General features: G+C 38.9%; 2 protein-coding genes and 1 long non-coding RNA gene across 5 annotated transcripts; 1 reads left to right on the top strand and 2 right to left on the bottom strand.

Moving 5' to 3' along the window:
- Nucleotides 1-993: 993 nt before the first annotated feature.
- Nucleotides 994-20,694, bottom strand: LOC145228047 (thrombospondin type-1 domain-containing protein 7A-like). 3 transcript variants are annotated; one of them, XM_080093020.1, is made up of 32 exons: nucleotides 20,443-20,677; nucleotides 20,316-20,382; nucleotides 20,047-20,198; nucleotides 19,807-19,988; nucleotides 19,145-19,268; nucleotides 18,665-18,826; nucleotides 18,411-18,544; nucleotides 18,117-18,335; nucleotides 17,799-17,919; nucleotides 17,633-17,719; nucleotides 15,799-16,058; nucleotides 15,429-15,707; nucleotides 15,110-15,272; nucleotides 13,980-14,141; nucleotides 11,730-11,892; nucleotides 11,283-11,412; nucleotides 10,358-10,517; nucleotides 9,830-10,090; nucleotides 8,824-9,024; nucleotides 8,498-8,698; nucleotides 8,193-8,304; nucleotides 7,405-7,686; nucleotides 7,038-7,131; nucleotides 6,860-6,979; nucleotides 6,142-6,292; nucleotides 5,694-5,871; nucleotides 4,657-4,910; nucleotides 4,349-4,435; nucleotides 3,977-4,078; nucleotides 3,319-3,486; nucleotides 2,997-3,167; nucleotides 994-2,419 (listed from the first exon to the last, which is right to left on the bottom strand). In XM_080093020.1, exons 1-32 carry the CDS (start codon nucleotides 20,530-20,532, stop codon nucleotides 2,048-2,050), a joined length of 5,409 nt encoding a protein of 1,802 aa, XP_079949146.1. In that variant the 5' UTR covers nucleotides 20,533-20,677; the 3' UTR covers nucleotides 994-2,047. The 3 variants fall into 3 exon arrangements, with proteins under 3 accessions (XP_079949146.1, XP_079949145.1, XP_079949148.1); XM_080093019.1 differs by having other exon boundaries at nucleotides 20,316-20,694; XM_080093022.1 differs by lacking the exon at nucleotides 17,633-17,719 and having other exon boundaries at nucleotides 20,316-20,678.
- LOC145228048 (uncharacterized) lies at nucleotides 16,099-17,626 on the bottom strand. The gene is made up of 2 exons (XR_013860024.1): nucleotides 16,798-17,626; nucleotides 16,099-16,293 (listed from the first exon to the last, which is right to left on the bottom strand). It is a non-coding gene; the product is annotated as an uncharacterized LOC145228048 (long non-coding RNA).
- A 1,015-nt stretch (nucleotides 20,695-21,709) lies between the features above and the next one.
- On the top strand, nucleotides 21,710-22,691 carry LOC145228941 (uncharacterized). The gene has a single exon (XM_080094166.1). It carries the CDS (start codon nucleotides 21,725-21,727, stop codon nucleotides 22,682-22,684), a length of 960 nt encoding a protein of 319 aa, XP_079950292.1. The 5' UTR covers nucleotides 21,710-21,724; the 3' UTR covers nucleotides 22,685-22,691.
- Nucleotides 22,692-22,694: the final 3 nt, after the last annotated feature.

Here is a 22,694-nt window from a genome sequence, read left to right as displayed (position 1 = left end):
TGGTTTGCTACACAACTATTGCAGCCCAAAATAATGGCCACGAAGCCATCCCAATTTTGTCAATGCAAGTAAATTGGCACGTGTAACGTTTACCTATTTACTCGAAAGGCCGCAAGAAATATCAGCGTTAATGCTTCTGTTATTGCTAATGATCATTCCTCCTCCTGTCTGCTTGAGACATGAAGCCGAACAAAATTTCATTTTGTATTCTTGAATAAATGCGACAGCATTATATCGCTTTTACAAAATCCATAAAGCTTTGAGACTTTGAGACGCTTTTGAGACGAAAACATCACTATATATAGGCGCTTCCTTGTTTTAGCCACAGTACAGTAGTAAACGTTTCACTTCTGTCATAAGTCTTAGTACGTTAACGTTACTGTCAAATAGGTAACTTAAGGCCAACTTGGCCTTTTTAGACGCCATAAATCTGCTCCAAACCTCAGACAGAACGAGGCTTTTACCAAGAGATAAAGCCAAAACATGTCTTCGTTTCCGGAATTGTTTTGTACTATTCTTTGTATTGGCTGCAAGCCCTGCTCTTATGCAGCGTGGAAAAAGTATAACGTCCAACTCGTGTAAAATAATACATTTTATAAATGATCTAAAACACGCAGCTTCCCAAAGGTCGACCACCCATGTAGTAAAGCGTATTGCTTGCGCTTAGTATTGAGTGGTTCATTAAGTTTTTGGGATCTTAAGCTACAGCCCCAGGTAAAGGTTCGTGCTAAAAACATATTTTTGATCCGGCCCTTTTCAGTGGATTAGCTTCGGGAAAGGTTTCTGGTGATTGCTTTTGAAAACAAAAAACGGTAATCCAAATACAGGCCGATTCATCAACACGTTATGAGGTTGTCTGTCGGCTCAGACAACCTTCTTCTCGTTGCAGTTTAGACAAATTTCTTACATTTTGGGTTAGGTCTGGCTAAAAAACAGCAATATACAAGTATTTCCCGCAACACAAATTGATGTTTGTAAAAATGCAGTCAAGGCCTGTGTGCTACTCGTGGACGTTTAGTTTACTGCTTGAAAACAAACAAAACAGTGACAGATTTCAAAAAATCAGAAGCAAAGCATACCAATGATTTACAGAAAACGGTAATTAAAAAGCGAAATATTACGTCTACCCACGAATGAGTTTTAATCACTTACTTAACGCATGCATAAGAGCAAAAAATGTAACAACACAAATAGTTTCAAAGATGCTATTATACACAAAAGTATTTTTAACAGATGAACTGCATTGTTAGATGCGAAGACGACGTTGCAATGAAAGTGGACATGCTGCACTTAACGACTGGAGAATATTTTAAACATGGAACCAGCAGTGATAGCAATGCTGAAAAAGAGGTAGGTGGTGGTTTATGGGCAAGGTGGTGCTTACGATGTGTAACACTTTAATAATTTCAATTTTTTATTGCTTTGTTCTCTACTTGACGCAGGTATTTTTTGATGTTTCTTCTAGATGTTTTTTGGCCTTCTAATATGAATGCAACAAAACTGCGAAGAGAAATAGAATAAAACGGGAATAAAAACGAATTTTGATGTTGGTGAGAGTAAAAGCAACTAACGTAAACATGCCAAAAATATCAAAAGCAAAGCCTGTCACAGTGAAAAAAGCGTGTTATACTGTGAGTATATGGCGCGTGTTATTTTCTTGCAAAACTATACGCATAGAACTTGATCAACACAGGACTGGATGCATCATTGTGCTTCACTCTTGTTTGTCCCGACTATAGCATCAGACAGGGAAAAGCAGTTAGTTTCTTAGCATCAGTACAGTTTTTGGGATGGTAAATAAAAACAGCAAAAGTTATCCAATGGCAACATAAATAAAAGTAAAAAACAAGGAAATACATTGGTGAGTGCAATGAAACATGTAAATTCACTATACGACTGATTAACCTGATAAGGAAGCACCTATAGTGTGTAATCTGTACCGAACAAGAGTAAAACATGGCGGGGTATCAGTGACGATGCTGTGAAGATTCTTATGAAGAAAAAAAGAAGTGATAGGATAAGGTAAATAAAAAAACAACCAACAACATTAATCATCGCTGTCATATCGGTCAGGAAAAGAAAATCCGCTTCTCGCCGACGGCGTCCTACTCAGGGCGCGCATTCCCGGAAACCGCTGACCGCCAGTCGATCCTGACATGGGCGCTGTATAGTAGGGGGGTAAACCGGATCCCCCGGTTCCAAACATGGACGACCCGCCGCCGCTAGTGACGACGAGACCAACACCAACGTTGCTTCCACTGCTGTTCGAGCGCCGGTGATGTTTGCGTCGTTGTTTTCGTCCCGATCTAGTCGATTTCGAGGCTGTGGCTTTGTGGCAGGCAGAGTACAGGAGGTAAACGGTGGCGATTATAAAAACTAATAAAATTGCGAGACCAGCGATCGCTCCGTAAGCCCAAATCTGCAAATAATCGTTTGGTGTTTATGTTGCACTTCTAACAATATTTCTCCAAACGGCCAAGGGTGCACAACCTTTAGCTACGAACGGCCGCATCTCAGATCCTTGTAACACCAACGGTCGCCAATACATAAGCTTATAATTAATGTTTAAAAGCTGTAAAGAATTTGCATTTATCTTACAATATTCCTTCTATTTGGGCCAAGTCCCGGTTTATGCCCTAATTTTATTCATAAATTGTAATACTTTGTGTTGCCTGTGTTTTATGTATTGTTTGTACCCAATACTCCTACAAATAGTCTGGCGCGTATGTCTGCTTGGTGTGTAATATGTATTCCAGTCCCAAAAGTCCTTTCAGGTCAGTTAAAAGTCCTACTATCCTAATTGGTTTAAATTCATACACTACCATCAGCTCATACATTTTAATGAACTGCCCATGTACGCGGCCGCAGGTTGTGTACCCCTGGTGTAGGAAAATTAAAAAGCACACCCAACAATTTATTCCAATCTACCCGCTTTTTTGCGAGATGTTGCACCTCAGACTTTCTTTCATTGGTTAATGGTGATTTTAAACACTAACTTTTAAAGATCCGTTGCTTTTTACAGGATTTAGGTTGTTCCAAAAATCAACATTGCTTTCATTGACGGGTTTGATCACAACTGAAGGTGGGTGGGGGGTAGTTGCCAAATGTCCTTTAACGTCGGTTTCACTTTCTGTCCCGTCGCCAAACGCATCGCGAGGATCAACAACCTAAAAATGATAATGCGTTTTAAGCAAAGAAACCCCCACAAAAATAAATTATTAATAACTATGCGTTAAATGGGCGAACAAGATGAAAAAACATTCACAAAATATATACTTTTTTGTTATTCGCTTCAAGTAAGATAAATCGCTGTTTTACCTCAACCGTCCCTTGATCTTGTTGTTTGTCCGGATCTACGCATGCGATTAAATGCGACGATTGGATGACAGCACGGTAAGGTGTACGGCAACCACAAACTCCGGTGGGAAGGCACAACCCGCGGGAGATGTCCCTGCAGGATTGTGTGCATTGCGGCAAGGTCATGACCTAGAACGGTGAATAAATCGACGATTATTCACTAACACAGGGGTCGGCAACCCCTGGCACGCGAGGTGGTTTTTCATGGCACGCCAACCGATCTGCGTGTTTATATTGAAGTTACAATTTAACCTGTTACATGACTTGTTTTCAGCTTTTATCATGCCGTTGTCTTAAATTAGCCTTAAAAACACAAAACACAAAACACTCTGCTTTCTCTTTATTATTGATACCTGCTGGCACGAACCACTATTATTAAGAAAAACGTTGGCACGCAAGGTCATTAACACATGGAAATAACAAGTAAATTGGCACGCGTCGCCTAAACGGTTGCCGACCCCTGCACTAACATATGTACAAGGCTAAAGTTTTTGAACCAAAAAGGCTACACTTGGCCTGAATTTCAATTTTGCCATATTTGCGTAATTTTGTTTTGAAGGGCACATCGGTTATATTCTTTACAATTTAGATCGTTAAGTAACTAAACAACAAGTGTTACCTCAGCAGGTTTGTCGGTTTCAATGCAACCAGTTGAAACGCGGAGACCATCTTGTGTTCGCTCACACCACACTGATCTCACGTCGCCAATGAACGAACCAGTCTGTTTATTACAGGATATAAAAATTGAAAGCGACCAAGTCAAAGGACCACGAGTTTTTGAATCATTAGTTGCTATAATTTCGGTGGGCTGCCACAGGCAATTTAACACCTTTGATAACAAATATATTGTGGTAATAAAACTATAGCAAAAAATTCAAAGTCAGCCTTATAATTTTACATGGATAATAGGCGACTACGTTACTCTTTTAAATATTTGTTTAATGTGTGTTACTGTGATTTTCACAATGCTCCAATTAAATTTAACACTCACCCGCCACTCGTATGTAAAACAGTGCGCTTCTTCAGCCGGGCATTCCTGTTCTTCCGTCTCGTCTAAATCACACTCGACTCCTTTCACCTGTTAACGACAGGTAATTGTCTCACCCTGTTTTATTTCACACAGCTTGCCTAGGAAAAATTAAGTCTAACACGAGACAAACTGTTTGCTTTGAACAAATTTTTGCATAAAACTGACATTGAAACAATTTTTCGTGCATAATCAAGTTAAATTACTTTGACATTATATTGCTTTTTACACAGACGAATCCAAGTTGATCACCAAAGGACCATTTTGCTCACGTTTCCGACGACGTATTGAACTCGCGATCTTGTTTTGACACCCTGAGATATCCCGGTTACCCTGGTTTCGTCAGTCCCACAGTCAGCATGGCAACGGCTCCATGGCGACCAACCAGTCACAAGACATTGACCTGGACAAGGTACTTCGCACGGTCTGGTCAGCTGGTCTGTTGCGAACCAATCAGGCAATGGATCACTTTCAGCTGATGCCTGAAGCTGCTGGATGCAAAAACTATGATCCACTGTGGTTCCGTCTGCCAAAAAAGTTAAAACATACAATTTTGTATGATGCGATTACCCCTGTTTTGTAAGTGTCGAGCGCGTTAGGAATATTTGGCCTTGATGAAAATTTTCGAGACAATTTGACACTTACAAGTAACAAACAACTATTTTACATTTTCAAGCATCTTTAATGATCATGACGTATAACATCGGCCACTGACACGGATTTTCGATGGACTTGTGTCATTGTCCAATTAAAATTGTGAGCTAAAGTAACATAGTAAAGCTGCACTTTAATTATTATCTTTATATCGTGTCGGAACGTAGTGCTTGACATTATAAGCTATTTTGTGGAGGGCTGAGTACACGTCATTTTCAATTAGCCGGCCCCTGGGACCAGGAATGGCGGATGTTTAGTCACTTGAGAATACAAAGTAACCGGTATTAAGTAGGACACAATCTACTAAGATTTCCTGAAAAAGTTCACCGAGAGGTTATCAATTCTACACAGTGGCGTCAGCAAGACCTTGGGCATTGGACATTTACCACATTAGCTATTCTGTTGAAATTTGTCTCCGTTTGTAGATTTAAAAACAAAACAAGTGAAGGCACTACGTATCGAAATAATTGCCTAACCATGACAATAAAATGTTCACAAAATCTCTTTTAAAAAAATTACTGTCCTGTGGCTCGAATTTCCGAATGAAGTAGTAACGATATTTCCACTAATAAACATACATACTTGCTTGCCAAATTCGTAGGCGTAACAACATATATCCGGCACTGTTAAACACTATACAGTTCGTTCTTATCACCTTGTTGTCGACACACTGCTATCTGACGTTGTCTTCCCACACCGCAATTTCCTTCCGCCAGTTGGCAACCTCCCCAACCCGCAAGTTTCCACGCATAACAAGGTTTGATACAGCAAGGACGGGTTTGTACCAAGTCATGTGGACAGAGACGACCCGATGCGGATGGAAAACGGAGTATCTGTCGAATAGATCAAATTGAATTTAATAAGGGGATAAAAAATAATTTGCAGAAACATTAAAACAAAACTTTACAAGATCAAAAAACGTTTCAAAGTAAAAACACTATTTTATTTATATTTTTTTAAATTTAATCGTTGCATTGTCTGTTAATATTCCTAATTCACCTTCGTTGTTGCTTAAAAAAAACTTTTTAATAAATTATCCCTACCATGTCCACATAAGCGCTAATGTACATGCGATAAATCTAATGTGAAAAATAAATCTCCACCTTTCTAGTCCGTTTTCGCATCCGTGACATGCTGCACTCGTCCGGGCACGTGCTCCACGTTGCCCAATCAGCGACAAGGCAATCGATTGGGCATTGAACACGACACGGAGCGGACTGTGGCGCAGGAATGGTGACGTTACTCTCAGTGCATCTGTGGGTATCAATTGCCTTGTTAAAGACAGCAGTGGCAATTATAAGCAAGTGGTAGCAGCCAAAGAATAGGTAGGTATTGTGCAGAGCGAGCTTGACGAAATGCCACTTAGGACCTCAGGGAGTGGCACATACAGGTCAACATGGTGTGGAAACAGCAGTGTGTTAAAGTCATGGCTATGTCCTTGCGGTAAACTTGTCGTAGCGAATATGATAATCATGCAGATGGGTAGCGGTTCTGATGGTGAGGAAGATCTGCCATAATGTCTCTATAGAGTATACTATAACCACAGTTCACAAAACTGAGACCAAACCAATTCTTAGCACCGAGGCATTAAAAACAAATACATTAGACTTGATCTGAAAATGGTACACTACATAATATGGTTTTGAAAATGAAACCAATGTTTAAAAAAATGCGAATGATTTAATGTATGAGTTTATTTTTATCAAACATTTTACAGTACAAATTAATTCCACGTCACTAACTTCGACAATTTATTTAAATTCGACTCATATCAATCTCTTATAAGACTCTAAAGCAAATAAAAAGTTTACTGGTACAAACTTGGATGGGTGTACGGGTCGTCCAGTGCTTTTCACGCAATTAGCCCTTCGGCGTTTGCTCCCTTCTCCACACTTGGCGTCGCCACCGAGCATACAACTTCCCCATTCCATCCATTGAACACTAACATCAAACACATTTTTTATTTGATATCAACCGGGTTAAAAACGTTCCAAGTCACCTGTATGTGAAACAGTTAGTGTTCAGCTCACATTGTTCAGTTTGACGAAGTTCGGCTGCTTCGGGACAGAGGCTGTCGACTACTGATGCAGACACTGCAAAAGAAGTAGTTTTACTGAAAAGTGACATTATTGAGTGATGGAAACTACAAATTTAGGTTCCTTTCTATCAAATAGACATGGTGTTTTATTGATAGATTTTTGTTGTATTTTTTCAAATAAATGCAAATCCTACATCTTGATATTCAGGCGTAGTTTACACGTACTACAGGGATACGCTATAGCAGTTTAGCATTAAACTTTCCAGCTCACTTTTCATCGAACTAAAAAACGTTAGACAATTTTTACTTTTCTGTGCAAACCACTTACACGAAGCAACTGCAGGCTGTCGAACTATTCTTCGAGTTCTTATTCTTGTTGCTCCGCTGCAGCTTCCTGTTGTTCCAGGAGGAGTGCTACCTCCGTTGCATGGTTGCCATGACGACCACTGGGACACCACACAACGGTCGGGACAGGACGCATTGCACTCACGTGACCCATAGGGAATCGCCGAAATATCACACAAGAGGAAATCGTCCACGCGCTTGGCGTAGTTGGGATGGCCTTTACTGCGTGAGGTGCTGTAACATTGAACGTTGCGCGTCTGGACTCCTGCGAGTGAGAATTACTGTCAGATATTACGGCACAGCACGTTTATAAAGCTATTGAAAGATTTGGGCGTTTTTACTCCTGTTAACCAACAACTAAAACATTTCCACATCTGCTATAGGATAACGTATGCCGGGTCGGATCGATTGAAAGGTGACAGTTTCAATTATCATTATTTGTGTTTTTTTTTTATAACGCACACCTTCGTCCGGTGTTTCTCGTTTGACGGCCAAAAGCAACAGAACGCTCACAAACTTTAAAACTGTTGCAGAATCGAAAAAAGTGGATGGGTTTTGAAACAACTTATTTACATTGCAAATTCACGTAGTATATTTAATCTTTCTGATTATTGCGATTTTAAAGAAATTTCCATCAAAACAGGGCAGTTACATTAATTTTCATGATCAAGCCAAAACATTACAAATACAACAGTAAACCGAGGTAAATCCTTACAGACAAATGACGAAAAGGATCAATAACCGTTAACATCACTCAGAGATTAGACAAACCTAGACCACAGGAATTAATCGATGTCGCGTTGATGACGTCACATGATTCCCATGATGCAGCTACCCAGAACGTTTCGTCACATTCGGTGCGACACGGTCGTGATTGAAGAACCTGCAGCAAAACGCATTAAGTTTACGATGATCTCACTTTACTGTTTTCATGTTTATACTGTCAGTTTTCTTTCTTTACAAATCTCAAACACGCTGAAAGTTATGAAACGGAGCGCATAATGCGACATAAGATCTTTACAAGAAAATGGAAACAGAGTGACATTCCTCTCCAAAAGACAATACAATGTTTAAACCTGGTCTGAAGCAGGGCAAGATCTTCCACCGTGTTTCGGTTGATCAAGGAAATCCTGAAAGCGAAACTGGAGTTTTTCACCGCACGGAAGATTTAAACTTGCAGCAGAAGGAACAATTATCGACCTGATGTCGTCACCAGAGACGCCGCACTGTCCCCACTGCGACCAATCACTCATTACGCAATCCACGGGACATGGCACCTGTTTAAAATATGTAGATGTGTGAGAAAAAATATGACGACTTGTACACATGCAAGAAAATTCAAACCATAGAAAATATACCAGAACTACACATGTAGACCTGAGCATAAGTTAACAAAGCCCACCTCACAATCTTCTTCAACGTAAACACGATATGAACATTGTGAGACGTCCAACATTGTTCCGTTCTCAGCATCAAAACATCCCAACGCCCTTTTGCGTCTTCCAATCCCACACTGAAGAGTTTCACGCGCCAGTGAATATGCAGGTTTCGGGACAGCACCCGTTGTCATCTGTGACACTGGACAATCAGTGCTGCTGTCAAACTGTTGAAAATCATAAGATACAAAAGATTAGGGACTTCAGACAACATACCCAGCTAAGTCAGCACATGTCAAAACTAAGCATTCCGAACATTTTATTGACAACTGTTTGGGACAAATTCGATTTGAAACATTAAATCGATGTACGTCACATATGTGTGACAACAAAATAACTTGGGCATGCGATCATGTTTGGTTTGATGTTACCAAATCAATGATAAAGATTTTTTTTACATTTTTAGTACAGAGTGGCACTTTCGAACTTTTTTATTGAAGTACTTGCCACAGGAGACACTCATGCACTTTATGTACCGCAAGACGGATCAAATATCAAAGTAAAACGTCATTTAAGACGAAAATGAACCATTCTGTGGTTACATTGATACGCCGCCTTTCAAGTTCAAATCCTTACAGACTTCACAGAAGTCACAAATTGTAAAGTGACGCAGAACTAATTGCGTTGTTTCAAGACTAGACGCACAAATAAGTGATTGATATCACGAAAAGGTTGAACCAATGTCAAAAATGATTGCTTGACAAATTTTTGGAGCACAGCTCAGAGTTCCGTAGCAAGTCATTGCAGTCAGTAATTTCACACTAACACTAAAATAACTTTGTTTGCACAGAAATTTCGTATTAAGTAAGCATATGTCACGCATATTTTGCTCAAATAATAGCAGTTTTGGATTACGACTTTTTTCTACAACTTTGCTAAGCTCCATTTCTTCCTAGGAACTGACAACTATACGTTGCAATAATTGCTACCCCTCATACCTGTTTCACGCAAAAAAAATACGTCACCACTTACGTCATCTTCGTCGATGATGCATGAAGACCAGGGGCCCACGGGACGAGTGACGACCCGCACACGACCACCCCGCGACAAATCGGAATCTTCGTTCGTTCCCAGCTGTGGTGTGGTAGTCTTGGGTGGCGAAGTGAAACTGTATCCCATTAACGGAGCGAGAGTAGCCTGACATCCGTTTCTCTTCATCCATTTCCTCAATTTGGAACTCTTGGGACAATCGGCTTGACAAGGACGGGTGGCGTGCGGAATGGGACCCGCGAACTTAATACAGTGGAAGACGACTTAATTGATTTCGAAGATTTCGTTTGCTGCGGTTAAAGCAAAGAGGGCGCTGGGGTGTTTTGTCTAGTGTTGAACGTATTTCGGAATATGTGTTATTTTTGATAAACTGAATTGATTTTACCATTACATCATTTACTTCATATTAGACCTAGATTTCAACCAAAACAACAAGCAGATTTGAAAAATCCAGTTCAATAAAAATAATAAAAAACACAAAACAGAAACCCGGTAATATTTCACTTATACCTGGATGCACTTAACGCTTTCAGCTTCCGCACTTCCCGAAAGCGTCAGCAGTTGACATTTTACAGATCGCGTATTAATCCCAGAACATTTCCCTCTACCTTTGAACATTGATGTCACCCCGCGAGCCAAAACGCATGGGCTCCACTTGCTGCTGTGCCACCTGTGAAACGGGACAAAAAAACAACAAACGAAACTTAGTGTGGCGCGGTAATGACAGTCAATCGCAACTTAATAGGAGCGAAAATGTGAACGATCGGATAGCAAGGGCGTTGCCTGTGTTAAGATTACAGACCCGGGCGCTTGAAAGGCAATTACTGTCCGCTTGATATAATGAGCTTCCAAAAATTGGATGTGTAAAACGCCTCGGAATCCTTTTTGGACAAAATATGTTCCGAGCAAAAACTTGTTTGCAAAGAGAAGAGTACACAATTGTTTTTTAAAACTTTGCTGGACATTAGCTAGGAAATATTCCTAAATTGGTTAATCTTCACTTTAAGTAAGCCTAAAGTTTGATGCAGGCAAGTGTGGCTAGATATGCAGAACTCAGATAAACACTACACCTATAGTGTCGACACTGGTTATCCTATTTTACAAGAGTTATTATGATTCTGCAGCTGGGTACAGAATCACCTCAATTACAACGTGAACGCAAAATTAGGTTATGCGAATAATTTTAACAGATCGATTCCACAAAACGTAATTGCAAATGTTGTTGCATTGCAAAGCAAAATACTTTGCAAGGTTTAACACAAAACAACAGAGACTAACTAACACGGGACGACAGCAATTTAAGTCAAACTTTGACGTGCGCGGGCATTTGCTGCTCCGAATTCGCTGCGAGAAATCAATACCGACAATAAAGTAAAATTCAGCCACGGGGGGTCATGCATTATTGAATAGGTAAGACATGAGACTGTGTACTTACTGGTAGAGCGAGCACTGTTGCGAATCGGTGCACTTTCGCACTTGTTCTAGCTCCAAACGACAGGGCTCACCACTGCCCACTCGGTGTTGTACAACATATCGCCGGCGACGTTGATACATACTTACTAGATCTGTAGGCAAAAAAAATCTTAGTATTTTTGCAGGAAACTAATATGTCACAAAGGTTTTTAATTTGAGGTGTGTAACTATGCGAAAGCCCTTTTTGTAAGAAACCAATTTGATTTTTTGAAGATACATTGTATTGTGATGTCAACCACAAAACTTGGTCAGTTTCAACTTGGATAACTATTTTTTCTTTGCACAATTGGTGTAAACGTAATTGGTATTTACTTAACATCGTAAAATTCGCGTTTCTGTCATTTTACTCAACCTGAAATACCACAAAAGCCATTCGTAAGAAAAGGAATCACAACACACTGAGTCGTACTAGGGGGTGCAAATGAATGGAAAGAGGAATTTAAATTCATGATAAGCTTTTCGCATTCCAGTTGACAGCTGCTCCATTCCGACCACTGTGATAAGATGCAATCCTGACGGCAGCCAACAGCACAAGCTCTGCTCGTAATCGGTTTGTCCCAAGTCATGCAAATCTGAACAATAAGTGTCTGTCATGGAAACTGATTGGAGAAGAGTTTTGTACTATGATTATTCGGATTCAGGTATTTTAATAACTATTGTTTGTTGAAATTGTTAAAAAAATCAGTACACCTTTTAGTGTTTAAGAAATTCACGCGGTGTACAACGTGTATTTTTTTTCAATAACGGTCAAAAAATGGAATGTAGTAAGTGCAGTAACCACCTTTTTTGAAAAAAATAAATGGCAAATCATGTAGTCATTGTAACAATACACTCAATCTTATTTTTAGTTTTTTAATTTCCTAGCCGCGCAAACCCACTGGTACTGCGTTGCAGCCAACTCGTTTAGAATGTACATTCCACTATTTACTTACAAAACATCGCCAAAACTGCGAAAATGACAGCTGGTTGCTACATTTGCGACCGATAAAACCCAACAACACTGTCACAATCACAAGTTTCTTGTTGTCTCTCACCACCGGGTGTGCCGAGGTTGTTACCTACCGCACCTGCCCCAGCACTAAACACCCCCTGACACCTGTAACGGGTAATCACATGTAATTATTGCCGTAAACCGGGCGTTTAAACATCACGACGCTGATGTCTTGCTCTGCTTAAGCTAATGGACTGAGAAAACGCTTGTTTTATACAACAACTTTAATTCGCGGCGCAAAATAGGCTTTTTCGGTATGAAGATTGATTGGAAATGCAATCACTACTTTTTGTTTTCATTGGCAAATTGAAACGTAGTTTAGTTCAGGAAACTAGGCTTTGACATTGATGAAAATTCTCCTTTCCGAAATGACAAACTAATTGGTGAATTAAATATTTCCTCATACTGTGCACTTTTTTAACCTATATGTCTCAAACAAAGGGTAGTCGTAATCGGTTTCATTAGAAATAAAATGCTGGACAAAGTGAAGTTTAAAAGTTTGTTGTCACCCGGATGCGACAGGTCACTGAACAACGTTTCCTGTACAAACAAACTTCGCTTCCATATCCAGTTTGAGTGAACAACCCATCAAAGGTTAAATGGTACAAGTTTAAAATAGCGCCGCAAGGCGTTGTGTTTCTATCCAAGCTTTGTATCTATCCAGAGGATCTATGAAGAGATTCAGGCATTTCATACAATGTTGAAACAAAACATTTCTATTTTGTTTCAAACATATTACACCGTTTTTCAAATCAGCCTTGAAAGACCGGCTTTCATTAGACTCAGCAGTGAAACAAGACTTGTGTTCCTAAATCCAATTTAATCAACTGAACCACACCGGGAAGAAGCACATGCGGCACACACGTTTGTTTACACACTTCATTTTCCGATTTCCCACCGGAGTGCGCAAGCATTGTAGCGTGACTCCTCATTTAGTTGCGAATTTCCGGAGCTCTATTGACGCGCGTATTATTCCCATACACCTTTGGTACAGTTACATCTGCCGAAATACGGACCTTTGTTCGTGGAGTTTGTGTTGGTTTTATTCAAGAAGACACTTGAAGCTATCAAAGGCGCTTAGTTTTCAAGCAGGTATGTGGGTACATCGAAGAATATAACATTTTTAACGAATGTTTGTTTTGGAGCTAACTAAGTTTAATGTATCGACTTTAAACAAAACGATTGATGGGCTGAAACGGGTTAGGGGTTTTCTCTACAAATCAACTAACTTAGTCACGTGTTTAATTGCCGCTTTGACGCGCCTGACTGTCGTCAACTCTACTTTCATATATCGACCTGGCGCATCGTAATGACCTCACCAGGTCTGCAATCGAGTGACGGCACGACTATCCATCAATTTAAGGGATGTCTAGGAATTAGTCGCACTGAATGCAATACACATTTCTATTCATTATCATAAAAAGCAAAAAATGAAATAGAGCGCGTATGCCTTGATAAATTATGCGCGGTGACACATGACAAAAAGGAAGCAAAGCGATAATTTGAATGGATAGAACTAAACTTAAAAGGTCAACAAAAACGACCTGATATTGCGTTCTCGTTCATAAACGAATACACAATCGTAAAGTATGCTCGTTAAGTTACATGTAAAGTAACGTGAATCATTAATTGGGAGACAACTGACAATACCTAACACACAACATTTACCTTCCGTCGTACAGATTCACTGTCTTTCTTCCTGCATTGAACCTGGCGTATTTGATATCCGACGCCGCAGACCGGTGGAGATTGGGTTTGTGGGTAAACCAGGTAGTTTGTGGCGTTGTTATCAGTGTTTTCAACTTGCTGGCTCGACGTCAATCCCACTGACTGTGAAGAAATAATTTGTAGTTCCGGTGACCGATACAACGATATAATAAAAATACGTATGTAAGATTCTCTAATAAAAACGATAAACAGACAACCTTCAAAGATCAGGTCACGAGTTAACGTTTGTGTCAGTCTAAAACGAACTGAAGTTTTGCTAAATGTCGAACGTCCTGCAAACCATACAGTGGAAAAAGTATTACTTACATCAAGAAAAGTGACATATTGACACCAGTGACGGCCACATCACAAACCAGCTACGCCCAGAAGCGTTCCGGGTTAATAAAGCTTTAATTCCCCGTGCAACGTATTTTACACGCGCCGCCGGGAACAACCTCCAATTGTCTGCCAGCTCAATTTTTAAATCCCCCGCGACCATAGGGAAATGGCGACAGTTTCCAGCGTTCAACTCACAAACACGATCAATACGGGCATTAAACTACAACGACAGTATGTTCCAGGCTGGATCAGTGAATTACTTTGACTTAGATGGGCATTGGAAGTTATAACTATCCCATTCAATTTGCACAAGTTTGGTTTGAAAATTAAGAGCTTTGAGAAAACTAAAGTCATACTACAGTGATGTTAAACACATCGACATGTTTGTCTTTATTTTTACTTTGTTTCAAAAACAGTTTTTGCGACAGCAGCTTCGCCTCTGGTTAAACACAGTTTGACTTTTGGGAGTTAATGAGACAAGGCTGGCGCCAACCGCTGGGATTAATCAGGAAATATCAACAAACAAAACGCACTAGTATTGTAAAACTGGGACCACCCGCAAAACTAGCATTAATGTCAGTTTACTACATATGTACACAATCATGCACCTTCTTTGCAAATGTCCGCTACAAGTTTGCAAATGTCCGCTACAACCAAGATATTTCACCAAAAAACATTACGTCGCTTAATGTATTCGTGCGCGCGCAAAAGTTGCAACAAATCTTAACAATTTACACAACAATAAAACCTACCAACGGGGAAAGAGTATCCTTCATCTGACAAGGCCCCCATCTTGATTTATTCCAAAAGTATACGGAACATTTTTGTTGGTTGCATTGACGGGATTGAATTAGAGAATCCTTGCGTGGACATGGCGTTCCTGTTGGACCAGGAAAGGCCAAAACAGCTCTTTTTCTGAAAATTAACAAAAGTTGAAAATGCGTTGTCGACTTACAATGCTCAAAATGGAGTACTATTTTAGGCATTTGATACTTTGCAAACGACCCTTTAAACAACATCAGTTTTCCAAAAACAAGAAAGCACATTACTGTACGCTATAGTTGGACTCACCTTATCTGCTGTTGGGATCCTTTTTTTCCTCTCCTGCACGAATGTGGACATGGAGTCCACTGGCTCCAATCGGACAGTACGCAATCCCCTGGGCATGGCACGTGACAAGTTAGAAGTCGGGGCACAACCAGCGCTGACGGAGGTTCGTGACATTTCGAGTCGGGAACAGTATTTCGCCACAGGTCCCGGCAAATAAGCGTCTGTATCATCATACTGGGCCCACACACACCTACCTCCGGTTGACAAGGCGACAGGGAGGTCACATGCCAGTGGTAGCACCTATGTTGGGTATGAAATATACACATACATTGTGGGTATGTATTTTTCACCAATCAACCCAAAATAATGTTGTTCTCTATTTGCTTCTCACCTTGCATCTTCACATGGGGCAACCTCGAGGGTATGAGGACAATCCTCCGGGTGTCCATAATTATTAAATATCTTTCGCTGCCTACGCTGGTAGCCTTTAATGACTCTTAATGCTTTAAACCTGGTATTGTCATGACCGGTGTAGTTGACATCACCTGGACAAGTTGACAAAGCACATTCTGACCAGTCTGACCATGGACCCATCACACACTGGTGTACACAAGAGACACTACACTCTTGCCAGGATGACAGTTTTTGGTTCTACAAAACAAAAAACATTGTACCAACCAACACATGCAAGTTATCAAATCATACAGTTTTCAGTTTATTTCACTACATACTTTCAATTGTGTTTTTTTTGCATTGGAAGAGGTATTACACGAAAAGTTTACTTGCAATTGTACTCTTTACTAGTTTACTTGCAATTGTACTTTTTTCTGTTTAAAATCAAACACTTTATTGCATCACTAAACAAAATCGCCATTTTTACCAATGCCTAGACCAGTGGTTCTTAACCTGGGGTTCGTGGACCCCCAAGGGGTCCATGAGATGGTTTCAGGGGGTCCACGGAAGGAAATATTATAAGTATCATTAACCAACAGAAGAATATTTTTAAGTATCTCAACCGTTTTTACAATCCTGCATTCGAGTGCACGCTGTTAATTACACCTTAATTATGCCAAGAACAATTACTTTTTGTGATTGTCTTCCCTATTGTGACATCATAACACAAATGGACAATAGACTTTATAGGACGTGATTTGTGAAATTATATACACCATAAATATTATCAATTAGATGCGTTGGCCACTACAATACAGAAACGTCATTGAATTTAAAGGACTGTGAAGGCGGATTTAAATGCTTCAAAAGCATGACAGGGTATAATGCAAGAAGCGTGAAACATAAAAAGACCTATCGTAAATTGCGTTGGGGGTCCGCAGACTTACAAAATTCAGAAAAGGGGTCCGTGACTACAAAAAGGTTAAGAACCACTGGCCTAGACCATCTTTATGTTTTTTACTCTGCATCATAAATATTTAATGAGCAGCTGACATAGGATTTTTTGCTTAACATACAAAAAACTACAAAAGCAATTATTACAGGTTTTAAAATAGTTTCTAACCACACAAATGTAAATATCTATCGTCAACACCATCACCGTTAGTATGTGTAAGATGGCATCAAAGGAATACTTTCAAATCTGATTAAAGTCATTCAGCAACCAGGAAGGCTTTGCAAGTGGCTGAGGAGTTTATTAAAACTGTTCCCATGGGAGTGGTAACCAAAGGTCTCATAGGATGGGTCTAATCCCTACTAATTTGCATTTCAGGTTGAGGAGGTTAAAGCTTATTATTGAAACATTCCTAGGTCCAGTTTCATCAATAATCTAGCTTCCTTAAACATTGGTTTACTAGTACTGCTATCCTTACCTACAGATATAAGTACAATTTGAATGGACACAGGCTAGGAATGGCAAATATAATAGAGAAATATATAAAACGAGGATTTGAGTCCCTAAATTATAGAAATCTTTAAATATGTTCCAAACCAGATCATAGCATTTGTCGTATAATATATTTGCAAAATTTACTACTTTACCAGTAATAGTTTTTTTTATAAAGTCAGAGCATATTGAATTGTGATTAACTTTTTCTATATATTCTAGACTAACAATACTACCAGTATTTTAAGTTACCAGTTCCTAGACAATTCTCATGTGTGGTAAATCATGTTTCTAATTCAAGTGTATAAGCGCAAGTTATTATCTATCCTATTGTCACACAACTAAATACTATGTTGTTTATTTAGACTAAAAAACAAGTAAAGTTGACCTGGTCACAAAATCTTTCATTAACTGGTTGCATTTGTGCCCAGGCATTAGCTCCATATTCACCACCAATTCGAAAAGCAGCATCAGTCTTGAACACATGTTGAAAGCATGTTAGTCAATACAGATAAATATAATTGCTAGTTGTATAATGTAATTCATTGAAATACCTGTCTTCTGACAAATCGGCTTAGCTGGACACAATACACATCCCTCCACTGTTGGCCACCTCCACAACTGGAATTGTGGATTAATTTACAAGGACTCCAACTTCCAGATGCCCAGCGATAACTGACAAATAAATATTAATGTGTTATAATACAGAGTTAAAGACTATGCATATGTGAAATTGTATTATTCGGTTACAAAGTAGACACTAGCAATTCTTATTCGCTGTTGTAGCACATTTTTAAGTAAAGAAGTGTCTTTTAATTACAGTTTTCAAAACAGTGCATAACCACCAAAATTTGTAAAAATAATTTGTAAACCTGCTACAAGCAACAACATTCTGGGGTTCAACTAAACAAGTCCTTTTTTCTGTCAAGTTTGGGCATGATGATGAGTCTGAACCAAATGGAAGTCGTTGTATGTTTCTAATTCGAATTTGAGTTCCATTCGAACCACATCGGGCCCAACATGTTGTCCAAGAAGACCATAAGTCAACAGTACATGCTTGGGATACTTCACATGTTTCTTCAATGATAAACCTAGGTAAAAACACAAATCAGATGCTCTAATTCATGTATTTGTATGCCATTTACATTACAGGAACAGAAACTTACCTGCTTCCAATAATCTTTCCTTGGGGGGTTAAGCATTGGACCTGTTGACTTCTTAAGCCAATCAAATGTTCGTTAATGGAAGCTCTTTCCTTTCTACCCCACTTTTTGTTACCACTCCTAGAGTAGGGTTTCATCTGCAATAATTTAAAAAGAGAACAAAACAAAAAAACAATTAAATTCTGAGACATAATGATAAAACGAAAGTCAAAGAAACACACATTTAAAACAAGAAAATAGTGCATATTTTGACTTACAGATGCTTGAGCTCTTTTGCACATCGACCACTCTTCAAATTTCAGTTTATGAATAGACTCTGTAACTTTATGACAGGGAGGCAAATTAGTGCATGGCCTCAGTTCAGAAAGGTGTGAACAATCCAATCCTCCAAATTTCGGGTTGCGAATTACTTGCCTCCTCTAATAAAAAAGGGTTTAAAATACAAAAATAAAAAGATTTTTAACAAGTATTGGGAAATTTATTGAGATTAAACATTGTATTCAGCTGTACTCTGTAAAAAAATAAAAAATAGCATTATGAAATTTCAAAAACCAATTTTCTAGATCTAAAAACAGTAGCTTACATGAATGGCAAAAAAAAAACCTTTCATGAATAAACAGGTTTCCCACTATAGGAGTAAAGCATTACGAGGAACAGATTGGATGTAAAAAGTAATTCAGGAAATAAACAACCCAATTAAAAAGTAATTCATCTCACGTTAACATATAAATACTTGCCCTGATCTGTGTTCCATTTCCACAAGATTTATCACACTGGGACCATGAAGTAAACACTGATGTGACACAGTTTTGGGGACAGGGCACGTTGCATGATTGATAGGTATTTGGTACATCTTGAAATCTACAAAGTACTTCTGCTCTTACTTGCCCATGTCAACCCACATACATGCAAAAATCGAATATTTTTTTGCAAATTTGTTTTAAGCCATTTGAAGTGTTTTAATCAAATTGAAACCAACCACATGGACCTTTTTAGTTAAAATTGGTTACTTGTCTGTTTTGTGATCGATTTTACATTTTTTTTACAGAGGTTGATTACCATTTTGTTACCACATCCAAATCTGGAGTCACACTATTTTTCATCTAATGTCAATAATTGCCACAAGTCGTTGGCTCTACTTACAAGTAAACAATTGTTAAACAACAGATATACATATGTCCCTGTCAAATATTTGAAAATATATTTAGCTAAATATAGTCGTAAGGCAGTGTATCAAATAATTGGTAGTTTTAAAAAAGGGTACCCATAATATTCTGGTTTAGGTAAAATCTTGGAGGTAACATGTCTAAAGGATTTAAAAAAAAAACTTACTTCAACCGTATCAGTAACATAAGTTTTCCCAGCACGACAACTTAATCAAACATAAGTTTTGACCTACACTGAGCAAATATAATCCTCTACGACAAGTGAACTGTTGGCAGTGCTCACACATCTCACAGTTCGATGCTGCACACCAGGAATATTGCAAGCAAGCTTTGAAGATGCAGAAGTGTCTGTTGAATTACAAGTTTTCCAAAAGCCAACTTTCCAATTAAACATTTCTTTATGTTTTGGGCACACCTAAATAAACAATAGCCTTTAAAATTGCAAACAAGGTGAATAAAAGAGGGTAAACAACCTTAAAACACTCCCTTTCATCAATTGGTTTGCTTTCTGTTATGCAGTTGTTTTGTGTAGTTTTGTAATGTAGTATGGCATGCACACAAAATACAGATCGAAGTTGAATGCCCCCAGGTCCACAAGAACTTCCATTGCATTCACCCCAATAACCTGAAGCAAACATAATTGTTTTAAGGTGTTTAAGAATACTGTTTCGTTAGTAATAAATATTCATTTAAAAAATCTAGACCTTAAATCACATTTAATTGATCTAATATAATAAGTGACCTGTTTTCCAAATTCCCAATGGTAATGCTGTTTGAGCTTCAGCTGAATCCCAAAACACCGCAAAGTGCTGTAAGAACAATAGAAGCAGAATATGGGAAAAATGTTGAACCTGTATTTCTCTCCTTACAAACTTTGGTGATTTATACAGTTTTACAGTACACGATGCATTTGGCATATTCTGGGTACAATGGCAGCCACCATTTCTGCTTGAAGCCATCACCTACATTTATTTAAGCATATATTTACTGGCAAAATTAGCACTTGCATGTAACATGCATGAAATTGAAAACTGTTTATGACAGAAACAGGTTTAGGCTGAGATCAACAAGCATCGACATTCCTTTGAACATTTGAACAAAATCTTTTAATTTTTATAAAATTAAAATCTGTAGATAATATTTGTGTTAATTTACGTGGTTTTGTAAAAACATGTCATTAAAACCATTTACTAAATCTTTCTCCGCTAAAAATAGTGACATTATGCTGCTTTCTTTCCTGTCTTGTATCTGCTTCGACTGTTCTGAGTTCTGAACTTCTGATCTGACGCTTGCTGGAGGCGAAGACCGTTGCCAACGAACTGAACGAATCATTCTCACACACACGAAAAAGGCTTGCGTGAAAAGAAAGACATATTTTTCTTTTTTCTGTCTAACGCTGGTTTGTGATACGAGTTTGGTCAAGAAAGAGTGCTTCATTTTTTTCCAATTTAGACACATGTTAGTTATTAAACCAAATTTTAACCTCCTGAAGTTTGACCCCGAATGACCCAGCGGTTCACCCACAGGTCCCAAATTGTAAATTTTTTAAAATGGTTGTACTGACTAAAGTACTTCATTTAGGAGTTATATGCTTTGTTGTTTGGTGCAATATAAGGCATTTAAAAGAATTTTGTACCTCAAAAAAAAGATTTTTCCATTTTCACCCCTCAAACCCCAAAACATTCGTTTCTGTCTAACGCTGGTTTGTTAAACGCGTTTGGTCCAGAAAGAGTAATTTGAATTGATTCAAATTTGCACAGATGTTAGATATTAATCAAAATTTGATCCTTTTGAAGTTTGACCCCAAATGACCCAGCGGTTCACCCACAGGTCCCCAAAATGAAAAAAGTTAAAACGGCTGCACTGACTAAAGTACATAATCTGAGAGTTTCATGCTTTGTTGGTTGGTGCAATGTAGGCTAATTACCTACCTTAAGCTAAGATACCATGAAGAATTTTGTAACTTTTTAATGGATTCATCCATTTTTACCCCTTAAACCCCAAAATAATAAGTTTTAGTTTTAGGCCAGAAATACCTGCCCTAATGTGCTGAAATGTTAAACAATGGGGCAGTTAATTAAAATATTAAATGGCCACACGATGTCGCCACGCAACAGTTATAGTTAGCGGACTCGTTGAGTGCACAGCAAAATGGAAGATAAGGCGAGTTACGCACAAGCGGCGATAAAAAGCGCAGGGAGTGCGCTGAAAAGGCCGAACTGCCTCAGTTTTAGAGCTGAAAAAATTCTAAAAAGAGAAGAGTTATGGAAACTATTAAAAGACATTGATTTTCCAGTCAAAAAAGTGGTCGGCATTGCTGAAATGAAAGGAACTCAAATTGATATCACTTGCACAAGCAGAAAAAACGTATTGGAACTGCAAGCCAAGCTAGTGGATTCTCCGAATATTAAGAATGTCCGGCTATGTGAGAGCGATTACATAAATATTGGAATTGGCTGGGTACCCATTCCCTTCCCAAACGAAGCCATAGCGGAAAAGCTATCCAAACAATACGGTGAAGTAAAAGAGATGGCACACAGAAAAGATAAAGAAGGTTTATTGTCAGGAATGCGTATTGCAACTATGAACAAAACAGATGTAGCAGAGAACCCAATCCCAAGTTATATAAATATTGATGGGTACGAGTTTTACATTACATACAATGGACAGCAATTCACCTGTAAATATTGCGGTGAAGTGGGTCACAAGCAGGCAAACTGTCTCAAAAGAAAACAAGATTATCCAGAAATACAAAGCAAAGCCAGAGAAGAAGCTAAGAGCAAAAGATTGGACAACCGAGCACGAACAAGCGTTATCGGGGCCAGTTCTCCGCGGGCACGCACGGGCTCGCAAGTGACTGATGAGAACTTGCCAATCCTTGCACCAGAAGCGGAGGGTGATAAAAACTTACAATCTGACCTAGATGGCGCAAACCGAACTCAACCTGTCATGGAAAACCCTGTAGACCCTAATGATAACATTTCGCAAGGCAGCAATCCAAAAAAACGAGGCCGAACCAGCCCTGTATTGTTACCAAACAGCAAGTCACAAAGTAAGTGCAAACAAGACTTTAACATCGCAAAGGCTTGTTGTGACGATGAAAGTATATAAGTTGTCACCG

The sequence above is a fragment of the Phallusia mammillata genome, chromosome 5, assembly GCF_965637545.1.
Source record: "Phallusia mammillata chromosome 5, kaPhaMamm4.hap1.1, whole genome shotgun sequence".
NCBI classification, from domain to species: Eukaryota; Metazoa; Chordata; class Ascidiacea; order Phlebobranchia; family Ascidiidae; genus Phallusia; species Phallusia mammillata.
Note: the sequence above shows the minus strand (reverse complement) of the source record. Positions and strands in the feature narration are given on the sequence as shown.